Source organism: Mytilus edulis, chromosome 13, assembly GCF_963676685.1.
Source record: "Mytilus edulis chromosome 13, xbMytEdul2.2, whole genome shotgun sequence".
In the NCBI taxonomy this organism is placed as follows: Eukaryota; Metazoa; Mollusca; class Bivalvia; order Mytilida; family Mytilidae; genus Mytilus; species Mytilus edulis.
The window spans coordinates 5,891,718-5,911,151 of record NC_092356.1 but is presented as its reverse complement, the minus strand read 5'-3'; the positions used below and the strand labels follow the sequence as shown (position 1 = coordinate 5,911,151).

At 33.0% G+C, this 19,434-nt stretch overlaps 1 protein-coding gene across 1 annotated transcript in view; it reads left to right on the top strand.

Moving 5' to 3' along the window:
• The window catches only part of LOC139501636 (uncharacterized), a 108,756-nt gene that overhangs the window by 6,453 nt on the left and 82,869 nt on the right, over positions 1 to 19,434 (top strand). Inside the window, exons 6-9 of the mRNA XM_071290763.1 lie at positions 1,017 to 1,087; positions 2,540 to 2,587; positions 5,051 to 5,107; positions 9,018 to 9,248. Coding sequence (XP_071146864.1) covers positions 1,017 to 1,087; positions 2,540 to 2,587; positions 5,051 to 5,107; positions 9,018 to 9,248 — 407 coding nt within the window. The remainder of the gene's footprint in view (positions 1 to 1,016; positions 1,088 to 2,539; positions 2,588 to 5,050; positions 5,108 to 9,017; positions 9,249 to 19,434) is intronic.

The following is a 19,434-nucleotide window of genomic DNA, read 5'->3' as shown; positions in this document are numbered from 1 at the left end:
TTCTGGTGGCGGCGGCGTTAGCAAACTTTTTGAAAGTTTTATATTTTGGAAGGTGACCTTGAAGCTTCATACTTCATATATAGATGCCTCATGTTACAAAGTTTCCGTCAGTCACATGTCCAATGTCCTTGACCTTAACTATATGTGGTATATGCGTACCTAACAAGGTCTTCATACCCATCAAATAGTTTTCACTTGACCTTGATCTCATTTTATGGATCAGTGAACAAGGTTAAGTTTTAGTGGTACAGTTTATATCTCAAATAATATAAGCAATAGGTCTAATCTATGCGGTGTATGGAAGAACAGTAAGGTGTACATGTACAACTGTCAGGTGACATCTGACCATGACCTCATTTTCATGGTTCGGTGGGTATAGTTTAGTTGTTGTGCTCATGTCTGTTTTTTATACTGTATGCAATAAGTCTACTATTTTGGTGTATGAATTTATTGTAAGGTCTACATGTCTAGCTGGCAGGTGTCATCTAACCTTGACCTTATTTTTATGGTTCAGTGGTCAAAGTTCAGTTTTTGAGTTTTGGTCTTTTTTTCTAATACTATATGCAATAGGTCAACTGTATTTGAAGTATGGAAATATTTCATGATCTATCTGTCAATCGTGCAGGTTTTATTTGACCTTGACTTCTTTTTTCACGGTTAAATTACATTGATCAGTGCTAAGTTTCTGTGTTTTTGGTCTGTTTTTTTTAGACTATAAGCAATAGGTAAACTATATTTGTTGTATAGAAAAATTGTTAGCGGTACATGTCTGCCTGGTATGGTACATCTGACCTTGCTATCATGTTCCTGGTTCATTGGTTAAAGTTTACTTTTCTTGGTTAATGTTAATTGTATGTGACAGTTCTAATAAAGCATTATATTTAGGACTATCAACATAACATCAATGATTAGTAAAGAAGGAGACATTTCAGCGTGTGCACTCTTGTGTTATTTTTTTCTCATTGAATCTGTACAAAATATTTACCAATATGCAAGTGTATAGATTTTTTTTTCAGGTTTAATAGTTCACGGACAATAAAGATCACCGACTTTGACAGCTTCAAATACAACCATCACTATCCTACAAGTATGTTTTAACTTTAAAAAGAAAGAATACCCAACTGATACATTGGACACAATTATAAATCACTCAGCATTGATAAATTCGAGGAAAGATAACCACAACAGTACTTTCAATTTCAAAGTTATAGTTTGTTCAAGTTTGTCCAAGTTTGTTTTTAATATTAGGAAATATATCAGAATAGAAATATAACATTAATTTTCATTTCTCAGCATTACAACATGTTTGTTTGATTTAATATTGAGACAAGATTCTGATAATCAATGATTGTCACATTCTCTTTCATGAAATCAGTTTACCAATCACTAGTTGCATGCAGTTAATACTTAACAGCTCATTCAAAGAACTGTTGAAGCAATTGTACAGAACATATTATTAAAATGTCGACCGTTATTGAAAAATAAAATATACATATTCGTGTTGTACTTTCAGCAGACATGTTATGTGATTAATTGTTGATTGGTTGTTTTTTTAAGTTTACAGAATAAGTTTATAGGAAGAAAAAAGTTAACTTGATCATGTTGATGTCTCAAAACTGCTCAATACCTAAACAGGTCGTCGTTTCATGATCTTCTTATATCAAAGCTGACCGTTGATAACATTCACGGAACTGTTTAATATATAAAATATATTACCAATACAGCAAAATACACATATTAAAGTTTAGTTTTCATTAATGATCATTCTTGTATGAAGCAAAGAATGGTTATTAATTTTGGAGAAGACTATGAGTCACCGTACGGTCTTAATTGAGCAAAGTCCATACGACATAGTCAGCTGTAAAAGGTTCCGAAATGACAAATGTAAATCAATCCAAACGAGCAAACTGGCTGAGGCGTGTTCGAATAAGATTCGTTTTGCAAAAAGGAACTTGACGACAAACTTTTTAGCTGGATCTTATTTATTGTGTATGCTATTAAAGGTGAAAAGTCTTCAACTTAAGTTAATCAAATGCTTAATACTACATTAAATGACGCTCAATAGCTATTAGATATTTTTGTCTTTTACAGCTGGTTTTCCTGTTTGAATGGTTTGATATTTGTCTTTACGGGGACGCTTTACAGATTGCTGTTCGGTTTGAGTTAATGATCCGTGTTGAAGTCCGTATTTTGATCTATAATGGTTTACTTTTACAAATTTGGACTTGGATGGAGAGTTGATTCATTCACATCATATTTTCTTATATCTATCTAAAGATCGTAACGATACTGTGTGGATAAATCTATCGGTTTTTCAAAAGCTAAATTGACAGCGCGTCATCACTACAATGTCTTCCATTTTTACGGTTATAACCATTAGTTGACGTAATGGGGAGATTATATTGACAAAGTAGAATTCTAACTGGTCGGTTACAATGAAATAAAACTATTCATTAATTAAAAATTAACACTGAATATGTTGTTACATCCAAATATAGCTCAGTTACATGTACACTTAAAAACCTTCGTATAATTGTAGATCGCAACAAAGCAGCCATATCGATAGTGACATTGTTATTAGCATACTGTAAGTATTCTTAAATATATTTCACGGCGGGTTCCACATGTGGAGCAGGATCTGCTTACCCTCCCGGAGCACCTGAAAACACCCCTAGTTTTTGGTGGGGTTCGTGTTGTTTATTCTTTAGTTTCCTATGTTGTCTCATGTGTACTATTGTTTGTCTGTTTGTCTTTTTCATGTTTAGCCATGGCGTTGTCACATTCTTTTTTCGATTTTTGAGTTTGACTGTCCCTTTGGTATCTCGCGTCTCTTTTTTTGTTTTTCTTCTTGGAATTCCAAAGAATATTTAAAAAAAAGACATGAAGAAGTGCATAGCAAACTGCTCATTTTAGGGGAATTATGATTTTGTTTTAATTAGTGTGTAGTGAGTTTTTGAAGAATAGTATTAAAATAAAACTTCTTTCTTGTACGGTAGTTAAATGTGTAGTTTTAGTGTATCAGCGCAATCACAAACTTGAAATACGCTAAAAATCCGTAGTCATTTTTTACAGATTTTTATCGCAAAAAATACAACACTTACTACAATATCCTGATTGTTTTGGCTAAGTTGTAATATGTGTTACAATGTACAAAATTTCGTAAGTGTTGGGGTATGCTAAAATTGAAAACATTTGTGTTTGAATGAGGGAACATTTATATTTCAATACAAATGACAGTCTAATGAGTGGATTTCGTCTATATTTGCGTAAAAATCATCGTTTGGCAACAAAAATGTGTCATCTGTACACATTTTTTTTTAAAAACAAGCTGGGTGTGAATCTTCATATGTGTTTTTTTGCACGTCTTAAGAAGTAGACTTATTCAGTTCTTCAATTTTATCAATTTTCAAACGATGACAGTGGTGCAGGGATATTTTGAACTAACCCAAGTTGGAAAGATCGTGTGTTCGAATCTCACTGCCGGAGAGAAAATAATAATTTCCTATATTAATTGAAACTCACTGCCGGAGGTGGAAATATCATTTCCTATATTAACTGTTACTTAACTTAACATAATTGTACTTTTAATTTCAAAAACCAAATCCAACAAAATATTGATGTTGGTTTTTAGAAGAATGTATTTGCTAACGTTAAAATAAAAAAGAGAAAACTATTACAGTAACTGTAACTATATTATAATTTATGTTAATATGTTAAAGGGATTAAGCTATTAATGTAATTTATAGTATGTAATTTGTTAATTGTTTTGCACATGAGCAATTGTTACACACTTAAAAGGATGACATAATTATGATGTTGTCAAACAATAATGGGTATGATGGAAGAGAAGACAACACCTTGCTTAACACATTGTATTGTTTTGAAGAAAAAAGGGAGATTATCATTTGAAGGGGATATTATTATTTTTTGTTTTCTGGTTATCAAATTGTTTTTTGATAAAAATTAGTTCTTTTGACCACACCGATTTTGTGTCACAAACCTATGATATGTCAAATATTCAATCACAATTCAAATTAAGTACTGTTTTAAGCTTAAATGTTGTGTCTATACTTCTGGGCTGTTCTGTGTTCGACCTCTGCAAGAAATCGGGTTTGCCGTCAGAGTTGCCGTCATAATGACAGCCTCTTGTTATACCGGAATTTTGGAAATCATTGTAAATGTTGGAATATGGCACCATCATGCATAGATCCTAGTACTGGATTTTTTTTCTAATCATTTCTTGCTGTGATTAGTTAATTTGAAATTGAAAGTAAGCAGCCATTAACATTTAAGTAGAATATATTTATTTGCATATGGTTTAGAAAAAAAACCAACGTAAAATTAAAAACAATTGATAGAAAACTACGAAAAATACCAAATTTAAATAGAAGGGAGGGTTAAAAAGGGTTAAAAAGGTTAATGGCATAGACAAGATAATTTGTCACGGTTAGGCTAATCGTTTATGGTAATTTTTTGTTTGCCCTAAATTCACATCAGTTTGAAATAATTCAATACATTGAAAGAAATTATCTAACGTAGTAAAACACTAATAAAAAATGTATGAAGTATAAATGTATCATTACTTTTAATCATTGTTTATTGCATCTGTTTTAAGTTTAAATACAAGAAAGACAACACAATAAAGTTGAGGAACACAATTATTTCATATAAATGCGGGAAAAGTTGTCAATAATATTGCAATAAACTAAATATGCATACTATTATTATTCGTATTATATTTTTTCTTAAGATAACAAATTTTCTTCTACATATTTATTGTTCAGAAATACATTGAAGCTAGGAGGAAAGACACAGAGATATATAAGTTTATAGCTTATCATTTTGTGGTCAACATCTGGTTATAAATAGTGACCCACTAAAAAGTGTGTCCACATAATTTATATCTAACTGATTATTGATAACATGCTGAGATGAATTTATAGAAAAGTATTAGTAAATCCGGCTTATGTCTTAAAGCGATACGGTTCTTTCTGAAATACAATATAATTTACATACTTTTATTCTAAACGTGACATTTGATCTATTTCAGTTGCTGTGTGTATAGTTGTTTATATAATTAAGCGGCCAGGAATCCAATTTTGTAGAGGTAAGTACGTTAACATTATATAGACCTCTTAGGATGGCTGGGTTTAAAACAATGTAATCATGCTTAGTCTTTTTTCCGACCGGCTGTTAAACCCTTGCCAAAGTTTGACATCCATTTGATTGTGCATGGTGAAGATATACGTAGATTTTCAGTCCGATGCTTTGTGTACAGATTCTGTCCAGCCTTTACCACATAAGAAAACCTTGCAACAACTATGTTATGGGTCAGTAGGTCGACCACTACGACATGGAATATTTGTTTTACAGATGACGATGGATATCTTCCAATTGTTGTAGACTATGTTATGGGTCAATAGGTCGACTACTATGACGTGGGATATTTGTTTTACAGATGACGACGGATATCTTCCAATTGTTGTAGACTATGTAATGGGTCAGTAGGTCGACCACTACGACGTGGGATATTTGTTTTACAGATGACGATGGATATCTTCCAATTGTTGTAGACTATGTTATGGGTCAGTAGGTCGACCACTACGACATGGGATATTTGTTTTACAGATGACGATGGATATCTTTCAATTGTTGTAATAACAATTCAATCTCCTTTTCCTTGAATATTACCTACCAAATTAGATATCTTCCAATTGTTGTAGACTATGTAATGGGTCAGTAGGTCGACCACTACGACGTGGGATATTTGTTTTACAGATGACGATGGATATCTTCCAATTGTTGTAGACTATGTTATGGGTCAATAGGTCGACTACTATGACGTGGGATATTTGTTTTACAGATGACGACGGATATCTTCCAATTGTTGTAGACTATGTAATGGGTCAGTAGGTCGACCACTACGACGTGGGATATTTGTTTTACAGATGACGATGGATATCTTCCAATTGTTGTAGACTATGTAATTGGTCAGTAGGTCGACCACTACGACATGGGATATTTGTTTTACAGATGACAATGGATATCTTCCAATTGTTGTAGACTATGTAATGGGTCAGTAGGTCGACCACTACGACATGGGATATTTGTTTTACAGATGACGATGGATATCTTCCAATTGTTGTAGACTATGTTATGGGTCAGTAGGTCGACTACTATGACGTGGGATATTTGTTCTACAGATGACGATGGATATCTTCCAATTGTTGTAGACTATGTTATGGGTCAGTAGGTCGACTACTACGACATGGGATATTTGTTTTACAGATGACAATGGATATCTTCCAATTGTTGTAGGCTATGTTATGGTTCAGTAGGTCGAATACTACGACATGGGATATTTGTTTTACAGATGACGATGGATATCTTCCAATTGTTGTAGACTATGTTATGGGTCAGTAGGTCGAATACTACGACGTGGGATATTTGTTCTACAGATGACGATGGATATCTTCCAATTGTTGTAGACTATGTTATGGGTCAGTAGGTCGACTACTATGACGTGGGATATTTGTTTTACAGATGACGACGGATATCTTCCAATTGTTGTAGACTATGTTATGGGTCAGTAGGTCGACCACTACGACGTGGGATATTTGTTTTACAGATGACGACGGATATCTTCCAATTGTTGTAGACTATGTTATGGGTCAGTAGGTCGACTACTATGACGTGGGATATTTGTTTTACAGATGACGACGGATATCTTCCAATTGTTGTAGACTATGTTTTGGGTCAGTAGGTCGACTACTATGACATGGGATATTTGTTTTACAGATGACGATGGATATCTTCCAATTGTTGTAGACTATGTTATGGGTCAGTAGGTCGACTACTATGACGTGGGATATTTGTTTTACAGATGACAATGGATATCTTCCAATTATTGTAGACTATGTTATGGGTCAGTAGGTCGACCACTACGACATGGGATATTTGTTCTACAGATGACAATGGATATCTTCCAATTGTTGTAGACTATGTTATGGGTCAGTAGGTCGACCACTACGACAAGGGATATTTGTTTTACAGATGACAATGGATATCTTCCAATTATTGTAGACTATGTTATGGGTCAGTAGGTCGACCACTACGACATGGGATATTTGTTCTACAGATGACGATGGATATCTTCCAATTGTTGTAGACTATGTAATGGGTCAGTAGGTTGACCACTACGACATGGGATATTTGTTTTACAGATGACGATGGATATCTTCCAATTGTTGTAGACTATGTAATGGGTCAGTAGGTCGACTACTATGACGTGGGATATTTGTTTTACAGATGACGATGGATATCTTCCAATTGTTGTAGACTATGTAATGGGTCAGTAGGTCGACTACTATGACGTGGGATATTTGTTTTACAGATGACGACGGATATCTTCCAATTGTTGTAGACTATGTAATCGGTCAGTAGGTCGACTACTATGACGTGTGATATTTGTTTTACAGATAAAGATGGATATCTTCCAATTGTTGTAGACTATGTTATGGGTCAGTAGGTCGACTACTATGACGTAGGATATTTGTTCTACAGATGACGATGGATATCTTCCAATTGTTTTAGACTATGTAATGGGTCAGTAGGTCGACCACTACGACATGGGATATTTGTTCTACAGATGACGATGGATATCTTCCAATTGTTGTAGACTATGTAATGGGTCAGTAGGTCGACTACTATGACATGGGATATTTGTTCTACAGATGACAATGGATATCTTCCAATTGTTGTAGACTATGTTATGGGTCAGTAGGTCGACTACTATGACGTGTGATATTTGTTTTACAGATGAAGATGGATATCTTCCAATTGTTGTAGACTATGTTATGGGTCAGTAGGTCGACCACTACGACAAGGGATATTTGTTTTACAGATGACGACGGATATCTTCCAATTGTTGTAGACTATGTTATGGGTCAATAGGTCGACTACTATGACGTGGGATATTTGTTTTACAGATGACGATGGATATCTTCCAATTGTTGTAGACTATGTTATGGGTCAGTAGGTCGACTACTACGACATGGGATATTTGTTTTACAGATGACGATGGATATCTTCCAATTGTTGTAGACTATGTTATGGGTCAATAGGTCGACTACTATGACGTGGGATATTTGTTTTACAGATGACGACGGATATCTTCCAATTGTTGTAGACTATGTTATGGATCAGTAGGTCGACTACTACGACATGGGATATTTGTTTTACAGATGACGATGGATATCTTCCAATTGTTGTAGACTATGTAATGGGTCAGTAGGTCGACCACTAGACTATGTTATGGGTCAGTAGGTCGACTACTATGACGTGGGATATTTGTTCTACAGATGACAATGGATATCTTCCAATTGTTGTAGACTATGTAATGGGTCAGTAGGTCGACCACTACGACATGGGATATTTGTTTTACAGATGACGATGGATATCTTCCAATTGTTGTAGACTATGTTATGGGTCAGTAGGTCGACTACTATGACGTGTGATATTTGTTTTACAGATGACGACGGATATCTTCCAATTGTTGTAGACTATGTTATGGGTCAGTAGGTCGACTACTATGACGTGAGATATTTGTTTTACAGATGACGACGGATATCTTCCAATTGTTGTAATAACAATTCAATCTCCTTTTCCTTGAATATTACCTACCAAATTAGATAATTAACTAGGTGTGTAATAATGTGAGCATCACACCAGATGCCACATGTGGGGAATGATCTGCTCACTCAAACGGAACACCTGATAAAACCCGAGTTTATGGTGAGATTCACGTGGCTCAGTTTTAGTTTAATATCTTGTGTTTTGTGTACTGTTCGACTCTACTTTACGTAATTTATGTACTAAACAGAAAAGTCTAAATTGTGTGAATAATGAATTGTATAGTAAACGAGATCATGTCATATTGTTTGAAATATGTTACAAAAACTGTTGGAGTCTAGTTTCAAAACACATATCTTGATTGTGTTATTTTGTATCATTGTTAGAAAGTCAGAAAGTAACAAACAGAAATGACCATTTAACTGCAATAAAAGACGGAACAGAGATAAGACGTTATGTTAGAATTCAGGTTATTGGTAAAGAAGGAGTTGGCAAGTCGAGTCTTGTACGTAGATTAGTTGGAGATTCTAATATGAAAGTAAACAGCACGGATGGAATCGATATTGTTAAAAAATGCCAAATAAGAACAACTGATGGTGAATGGGTAATTGGTAAAGGTTAGTTACAATTGTTACTCCCTATTAAAAATCAAAAGACAAAATGACAAGGATTTGCATCATTCTACAACTCATTTGTAAATAGCATTTTGTATATTATAAGCAGTGAGTGGATCTATTTTGACAAGTTATTTTGATTAAAGGGATAAAAAGATACAGGAGCCCAATCATTAACAATTTTCAGATTGATTAGTGAAATAAATTATCCATATGTATGTTTGTGACAATGGATCACTATTCATTTAATTTGTTTTAAATATAATTTTGCAAATTTGATACACTGGCATCGCGCGTTCATGACTAACTTAAGTACCTATACCTTATCTTTTGCCTGTATTTTTTGTTTGGTCAAATGTAGTTTCTGTTGTAATTAGAAAACCAGGACTGGTTAAAAAAAAATTATGTAAAAAGCTGAGAAATCTTTATTACATTTTCATATGATAAAACAAATATCAAAAATCCAGGCAAAGCATAAAGCATAAAAAACAGCTTGACAAAAAAATGCAATCAATTTATTTCAATGATTTTGCAACAAATTGCTTAAAACGTGAATCATATGATATGTGTAACCCTGAACCAATAGTTTAAAGATCGCTGGGATATATGTGCCGTATAATCCAAGCGATAGAAAAGTGCCTGACAGTATTTTATTTATTGAGAAGGCATTTCTTCCTCTTACTGCATTTTTTTTTTATTCTGATAGAGAGATTAGTTTTATTTCTGTTTTGAATGTAAACTGTTACAGAATAATAGGCTTGCAGAAATAAGTAAAATTTTGGTTGACTGTGTTTTGTTTTTTCGTAGTTACAATGTACAATGTAATGAACAAATTGAAGAAATATAGCAAAATTAGGTAATATAATGTAACTTAAATCAAAGCATAATATTTGGAATAGTTTAACGATATTTGAGTATCCGATAATAACAAAGCAAGATTTATTTTTCATTTTTAGTGTATAATAAACAAAATAATGAAATAGAATATTAAAATCAATAAATATGATGGAAAAATAATCCTGCAACGATACTTCCTATTAAACGTTTTATAGTGTGTGCACCTTCTCAAAGTCCATACACAAAACTTCGTTTTTCAGAGATAACAGTAGATAGTTATTAATGATACCAGGCTTATAAATGAATACTCCAGACGCGCGTTTTGTTTTCATGAAACTAGGCAGTGACGCTTAGATCAAAATAGTTATAAAGCCAAACACGTACTAAGCTAAAGAGAATTGAGGATTTAAACGGTATCTTAAAACTCCTGTATCTTAAATAATGTTGGAGACAAAACTATGACACAAAACTATTTTTTTTCATTGAAAAAATTACTAAAAGATTTACTTGAAGGGTGTTTTAAGAAATTCATGCGTCTTTTTCGATCGATGCCTCATCTTATTTATTGAACGCTAATAAATGATGTGTAAGTTATGTCCTATTCCCGGGTGAATGGAAATAAAGTACTGTAGATTTAAAAAAAAAGGTAAGCATCGTTATCTGTTTTTAATTGGTTATTCCTCATTATTTAGCAATACAAACGGTCAAGTCAAATTCTAAAATTACACATTGAAGCGAAGAAACAAGGGAATGATCAATATCGTTTTATGTAACCTCTTTTTTTAACTAGTATTTGTACAAAGCTGACACCCACCACCTGCTCCCCCCTCCCTTACAATTTTGCTCATTTTTACTTTTATTTATGTATAATGACTTTTGTATTGTGCATATAAAATGTCTCAGATTTATGAATAAAATCGGAATTTCTGTACAGACTCACAAAAAGCTTATGCATTTGCTCTAGACACATACTTATTAGAAAGATGTGTAACTAGCTACTTAAACGTTAATAAAACATGAACCATACAAATACTACAGATTCATTTATTTTCGTGGGTACCGATTGTCGTGGATAAATAAAAAATTGCCAGTTCGTAGATATTTAATTTCGTGGTTTTGTCGAAGTCTGCATACCAGTTTGTAGAAAAATTGTTATTCGCTGAACATTTAATTTCGTTAATTTCATGATGCTTTCTATAAAATTATCAAAAAACAATTGAAATATTTCCAAAACTCAACATCAGAGACAATTATATTAGATGAGAACCTTCTGCTCATCATCAATACACGTGGCATTCTTTAATCATCCGATCATCTCAACTTTCACGTGAACTTGTTTTGATCAAGGTAAGGTCAACAATAACATAATAAACTTTTAAACAATAGCGGACAATAGATAGTACAAATTCCTTAATCACGTAATATGAGGAAACTGTAAAAGACAAATTGTCAAAATCAATGTATTTAAATATTATTATTGTATAACTAATCATATTTAATAGATAATATTTTTACTGTATAATCTACCTGGTTTAACAGTAACTAATTTACAGGGATACCCGACTGAATGCTGTGAGTTGAGTAAGTTGTAAACTGCAGAGAAATTTGCAATAAAGGATTTATTTTACAAAAAATTACAGCAGACTATTGATCACCGTATCTTGCTTCTGGTCAGGTGTAACCGTTACTACAACGTTGGATGAAGACATCAGCGTTGGTCATATGTAAACGGTTGCATACTAATGTTGGTACAACATGATGTTGTTCCATCAGTGCATTTAGTTTATTATCATAAGTTGTTTTAGACATCAGTGAATTTTATTTTGATTTTGGTTGAAAATTGGTTTCTGGTAGCAATAACAAGTAAAAATTAAAATCCAATTGTTCAGAGAACCATTGATGGTCTTTCCACCAGTAATGATTTTTTTTATATGAAAATATTAAAATTTGGTTTTAAATGTCAATTTCAACGTCAAATGACAACTTATTGTACACTGATTCCAAAAATATAAGATTTATATACAATAAGATATAAATAAGGGAGATATTTTTTACTTCCAGTTCAAAATATGTTACTTCCGGTACTGTCTTATAGTTCACTTGACGCTGATTCCAAAAATATATGGTTTTACATACTTTTACAATAATTTATAAGAAAAATTAGCTACTACTGGTTTACAAAAGGTCACTTCCGGTTAGCTTTTTCAACGTCATACTGCTTGCAACCTAATGCAAAAAGTCTAATAGCTTTAACATGAATACATATGAGGTAAAAGCAAAGGTCAAAATCTAGAACGTTTAATTAACATATGACCTTGAGCTCAATTTCAAGGTCATGAACCAAGGACCTCAAATCAAAAGACTCTAGGTCTTTACTTTATATTGTTAATGAGTTATATTACCATACGACTGATATTAGATATAAAAGGGGGGAAAACTCGCAGCAAATGTTTACGTACCCTTTCGACTAAAATTTATGTGTAACTACATGTCGCGACTATCAATTATGTGAAAATATTTTGTCGATATCTTATAAGATTTCTGAAAATAAGAGATAACAAGCCAAAATCAAAAATTTAATCATGACCTTGACCTTTGACCTTGACCTCATTTTCACTTTTTTTTACCTAGGACCACAAAACAAAAGACCCTAGGCCTCTAACACTTATGGTTTTCCAGTTAAAAATGCATATCACTTATATCAAATATAAAAGGGGAAATAACTCTCATATGGAGTCTCCGGATAGCTTCGGTCAAAATAAATCAAATCATCCTGAGGATATATCGAGCAATTTGGTAAAATAAATTTGTCGGTTTCTTATATGGTTGCGAATATTAAGCGATCACAAGAAAAACAGTGTTCGGGGAGATAACTCTCACATTGAAAAGATTTTGGTTACGCGGTGTCAGTTACAAAGCGTAATAACTGTTCGATATCATGTACCATATGTCTAAGCGACATCTTGCGAAACAAAAAAACTGCGAAGGAAAAAAAAGTTGGCGGAAGAAAAAAATAATAATAATAATAATAATTAAAAACCAATTGTTCAGAGAACAATTGAAGGTCTTTCAACCAATAAGGATCTATTTAGATATGAAAATATTAAAATTCAGTTGAAAATGTCAGTTCCTATGGCTTAATGATGAATAAATATGAATTTCAAGCAAAGGTCAAAATCTAGAACGTCCTATTAACCTATGACCTTGACCTCAATTTCAAGGTCATAAACCAAGGATCCCAAATCAAAAGACCCTTGGTCCGTATTATGTATGGTTCATGAGTAATATCAATTTACGCATAATTCTAAATATAAGAGGGGCGAAAACTCCCATTTATTGTCTACGCACCCTTGCAACCAAAATTTTTAAGTTACGACATGTCGCAACTAACAATTTAGTAAAAATAATCTGTCAATATCTTATAAGGTTAATGAAAATAAGTGAAAATAAGCCAAAATCAAAATTTAGAATTTGACCTTGACCTTTGACCTTGACCTCATTTTCATTTTTTTGGACCAAGGATCTCAAATCAAAATGCCATAGGTTTCTATCACTTATGGTTTTCCAGTTTAAAATACATTTCAAAATTTCAAATACAAAAGGGGAAATAACTCTCATATGGAATCTCTATACTGCTTCGGTCAAAATAAAACAGCACATCCTGAGGATATAATGAGCAATTTGCAAAAATAAATTTGTCGATTTCTTATACGGTTGTGAAGATTACGCGATAACAAGAAAAACAGTGTTCGGGGAGATAACTCTTATATGGGAAAGATTTTGGTTACGTGGAGTCAGTTACAAAAGCGTAATAACTGTTCGATATCATATACCATATGTCTTAGCGACACCTTGCGAAACAAAAAAACAGCGAAGGAAAACTGAGTTGGCGGAAGAAAATAAAAATAATAATAATCAGAACAAAACCAATAGGTCTTTCAACCGAAAAGGTTGAAAGACCTAATAATAATCAGAAGAAAACCAATACGTCTTTCCACGGAAAAGTGGAAAGACCTAATGAACTCTTTTTACAATCTAAATCATAGGTATGTAGACAGCTTTTCTATCTCTCTTAAAAATTACAATTATATAAGAATAGTCGATTTACTCGTGGTTTTTTTTATTAGGTCTTTCCACTTTTCCGTGGAAAGACCTATTGGTTTTCTTCTGATTATTATTAGGTCTTTCCACTTTTCCGTGGAAAGACCTATTGGATTTCTTCTGATTATTTTTTTTTCTTCCGCCTAATTTTGTTCCTTCGCTGTTTTTTTGTTTCACAAGATGTCGCTTAGATTTTTGGAATATGATATCGAACAGTTTATACGCTTTTGAAACCAACTCTGCTTAACCGAATACTTTCCCAAATAAGAGTTATCTCCCCGAACATTGTTTTCCTTGTTATCTCTAAGGCTTCGCAACCGTATAAGAAACCGACAAATTTATTTTTCCAAATGGCTCGATATATCCTCAGGATGTTCTGTTTTATTTTGACCGAAGCCGTATATAGATTCCATATGAGAGTTATCCCCCCTTTTATGTTTGATATAAGAATTTGCATTTCTAACTTGTAAACCATAAGTGATAGAGACCTAGGGTCTTTTGATTTGAGGTCTTTGGTCCAAAAAAATGAAAATAAGGTCAAGGTCAAAGGTCAAGGTCATATTATAAATTTTGATTTTGGCTTATTTCACTCATTTTCAAAAGCCGTATAACTTTTCGACAAATTATTTTTACTAAATTGTTAGTTGCGACATGTGGTAACACGTAGATTTTAGTCGAAATAGTACGTAGACATTTGATGCCAGTTTTGCCCCCTTTTATATCTAATATTAGTTGTAAGGTAATACAACTCATTAACTATATATAGTAGAGGCCTAGAGTCTTTTGTTTTGAGGTCCTTTGTTGATTGTTAACTACTGTGTTTTCTATTATTTTGTTTATATTATTTTCAGGTACATGTTACTTGGTGGGTTTAGTTTATAGTTTAGTAAAGACATTAGAATAGACAATAGAATTATATTGAAGCCATAAATAGCCAATCAACAGTGGTAGCAGAGCGTGGTTACGATCCACGGACCTCTGGGCTATTGATGACCTCGAAATTGAGCTCAAGGTCATAGGTAAATGTAACGTTCTAGATTTTGACCTTTGCTTTTACCTCATATGTATACATGATCAAGACTTGGGACTTTTTAAATTAGGTTGCAAGCAATGTGATCTAGAAAAAGACAACCGGAAGTGACCTTTTGTAAACCGGAAGTAGCTATATTTTGTACTTCATTAATGAAAAAGTATATAGAACCATATATTTTTGGAATGAGTGTCACTTAAACTATCAAACTATACCGGAAATAACATCGTTTGAACCGGAAGTAAACAATTATCTCCCTTATCTATATCTTTTTCCATAGAAACCATACATTTTTTGGAATTAGCGTTCAATAAGCTGTCATTTGACGGTACAATTGACATTTAAAACCAAATTTTAATATTTTCGTATAAAAATGGTCTTAACTGGTGGAAAGACCATCAATGGTTCTCTGAACAATTGGTTTTTAATTAGGTCTTTCCACTTTTCTGTGGAAAGACCTATTGTTTTTCTTCTGATTATTTTTTTTTTCTTCCGCCTAATTTTGTTCTTGCGATAAACATTTGTTTCGCAATATGTCGCTTAGATATTTTGTATATGATATCGAACAGTTTATGCGCTTTTGAAATTTACCCTGCGTAAACGAATACTTTTCTTTGTAGGAGTTATCTCCCCAAACACTGTTTTCCTTGTTATGGCATCTCCTTCGCAACCGTTAAAGATTATGACAAATTTATTTTACAAAATTGTTTGTTACATCCTCAGTAATTTTTGGCGTATTTGGATCGAAGCGATTCGAAGACATTTTATAGGAGTTATCTATCTTTTCGGAATAAATTTGTCGGTATGTTTTTTTAACTCATAAACCGTTAACTGTATAACCCTGGAATGTTTTATTTGAGTCCCCTGATTCCTAACTTAGAAAATTAGGTCAAGGTCAAAGGTCAAGGTCATATTTTAGATTTTCATATGTCTTTGATTTCCCTATAACTCTTGAACGGTTATAGATGCAAAAAAATTAAGCAGTGAAAAATGCTTGGTACTTCAAGGGGCAACTTTTTTTACATTATGACTATATTGATTTTACCATCATGTAAGGGACATAACTCCCATCGATGGTTTTTAAAAGGCCATTTTTAGGCAAAACTCTTAAACAAAAGGTCCTTGACCCATAGGGTCTTTTGCAATGACCTTGTGGAGCAATGACCTTGACGAAGGTTACAAGGTCAAAGGTCAAGGTCATCAAATTATGTGGTTTTGGCACTATTTAAACAGTTTTATGTGTGTTTGAATTTCAACCAACCAACCAACATACCAACCAACCAACCAACCAACCAATCAATCAATCAATCATGATCATGATCAATCAACCAATAATGATCATGATCAATCAACCAATAATGATCATGATCAATCAATCAATCATGTTTCCGTCTCATGTGTTTCTTATAGGGTTCAACCAACCAACCAACCAACCAACCAATCAACCAATCAATCAATCCATCAATCATGATCATGATCAACCAATCATGTTTCCGTCTCATGTGTTTATTATAGGGTCCAAGATCTTCTTTGTGTCTTTTTCTGTGTTTCAATTAACCCTATCCAATGTGTTTAACCAACCAACCAACTAATCAATCAATCAATCAATCAATCAATCAATCAATCAATCATGATCATGATCAATCAATCATGTTTCCGTCTCATGTGTTTAATATAGGGTCCAAGATCTTCTTTGTTTCTTTTTCCGTGTTTCAATTGACCCTATCCAACGTGTTTAACCAACCAACCAACCAACTAATCAATTAATCAATCAATCAATCAACCAATCAATCAATCATGATCATGATCAATCAATCATGTTTCCGTCTCATGTGTTTAATATAGGGTCCAAGATCTTCTTTGTTTCTTTTTTTCGTGTTTCAATTGACCCTATCCAACGTGTTTAACCAACCAACCAACCAACTAATCAATTAATCAATCAATCAACTAATCAATCAATCATGATCATGATCAATCAATCATGTTTCCGTCACATGTGTTTAATATAGGGTCCAAGATCTTCTTTGTTTCTTTTTCCGTGTTTCAATTGACCCTATCCAACGTGTTTAACCAACCAACCAATCAACCAACCAACCAACCAACTAACCAACTTATCAATCAATCAATCAATCAATCAATCAATCAATCAATCAATCAATCAATCTGTATGACTGTTTAATCATGACAGTTTATTGAAGGAACAAACTCTCAATTATTCAAGAAAAATTGAAATTTAATATTGTTCTTACGTCACTTCTGAAAAAAAAATCCACATGTTCTCTGAAACTACAAGTACAATCGACCTCAAAATTTGCAGTCAGCAGGGCATACATGTACTAAACGTTTATAAAAAAACTTGGTGGAGATATCTCTCAAACCTTTTCCTAGAGAAAAGAAATGGCAATGCCGTAAAAATAGCTTGCTAGGTCCGTAAATCTCAGTAAAAACCTACAATAAAATGTCCGCTCCGAGTTTGAAATACTAATCTGTATTACAAACAGGTGCTGAAAAATGTACATTATCAGAAAATAATCAATAAATGTGTTTTAAAGTTACACCGGATCAATTAAATCCAAAACATGCACTACTTGTGAACTGTCATCAAAATGTCAATTTCCTACAATGACAAAAGAAATTACATTGTGTACATTCCATCTCTATAGATGTTGTCTGATTAACGTCCCCACCTAAAAAGAAATAAAAAGACTATCTTTTCGTTATTATAAACCCGTGTCACGTGATGTGGCGCGCGCGCTGTACCTAAAATAAAAGAAAAACTTTCCAAACTAAACATGAAACTTCTCCTGTAACAATAATATAGACCCCATACAGAAACAAACAAACAAACAAACAAACAAACACCCCCCAATTCAATTAATTTTACAGGGGGAAAGACCCCCTACAATTGCTTTTTTAAAGCAATTGATTAATATTTATTATTATTTTTCTTCCGCCAACTTTTTGTTCCTCCGCATTTTTTTTGTTTCGCAAGATGTCGCTTAGACATATGGTATATGATATCGAACAGGTATTACGCTTTTGAAACTGACACCGTGTAACCAAAATCTTTCCCATATAAGAGTTATCTCCCCGAACACTGTTTTTTCTTGTTATCGCGTAATATTCACAACCGTATAAGAAACCGACAAATTTATTTTTGCAAATTGCTCATAACATCTTCAGGATGTGCTGTTTTATTTTGACCGAAGCCGTATAGAGATTCCATATTAGAGTTATTTCCCCTTTTGTATTTGAAATTTTGAAATGTATTTTAAACTGGAAAACCATAAGTGATAGAGACCTAGGGTCTTCTGATTTGAGATCCTTGGTCCAAAAAAATGAAAATTAGGTCAAGGTCAAAGGTCAAGGTCATATTTTAAATTTTGATTTTGGCTTATTTTCACTCATTTTCATTAACCTTATCAGATATCGACAAATTATTTTTACTAAATTGTTAGTTGCGACATGTCGTAACATAATAATTTTGGTTGAAAGGGTGCGTAGACAATAAATGGGAGTTTTAGCCCCTACCACATCTAAAATTATGCGTAAAGTGATATTACTTATTAACCATACATATTAGAGACCTAGGGTCTTTTGATTTGAGATCCTCAGTTTGTGACCTTGAAATTGAGGTCAAGGTCATAGGTAAATTTGGCGTTTTAGATTATGACCTTTGGTTAAAATTCATATCTATACATCATAAAGCCATAGGAACTGACATTTTAGACTGATTTTTAATATTTTAATATCAAAATAGATATTTACTTGTGGAAAGACCTTCAATTGTTCTCTGAACAATTGGTTTTTAATTTTGTTTAGTTTTACATGATCTTGACTTTATATGTTATTTTTAATATTTTTAATGTGTATGTAAAAGTTTGGACAAAAGATCAGCTACTTCATTTGTATAATTTCAAGTTTAACTCTATGCTCGTTTTCTTAACACAGTTTTGATTTAGAAGAAAGCCGACATGGTTCAAATATAAAAATTATAACTCCATTACAAACACAATTTCATTTAAATACTATTGTCCTGGTTACAAATACTACAGATTCATTTATTTTCGTGGGTACCAATTGTTGTGGATTAAGAAAAAAATGACAGTTCGTAGATATTTACTTTCGTGGTTTTGCCGAAGTCTGCATACAAGTCTGTAAAAAAGATTTGATTCGTTGAACATTTAATTTCGTTGTTCACCAGTACCCACGAAAACCACG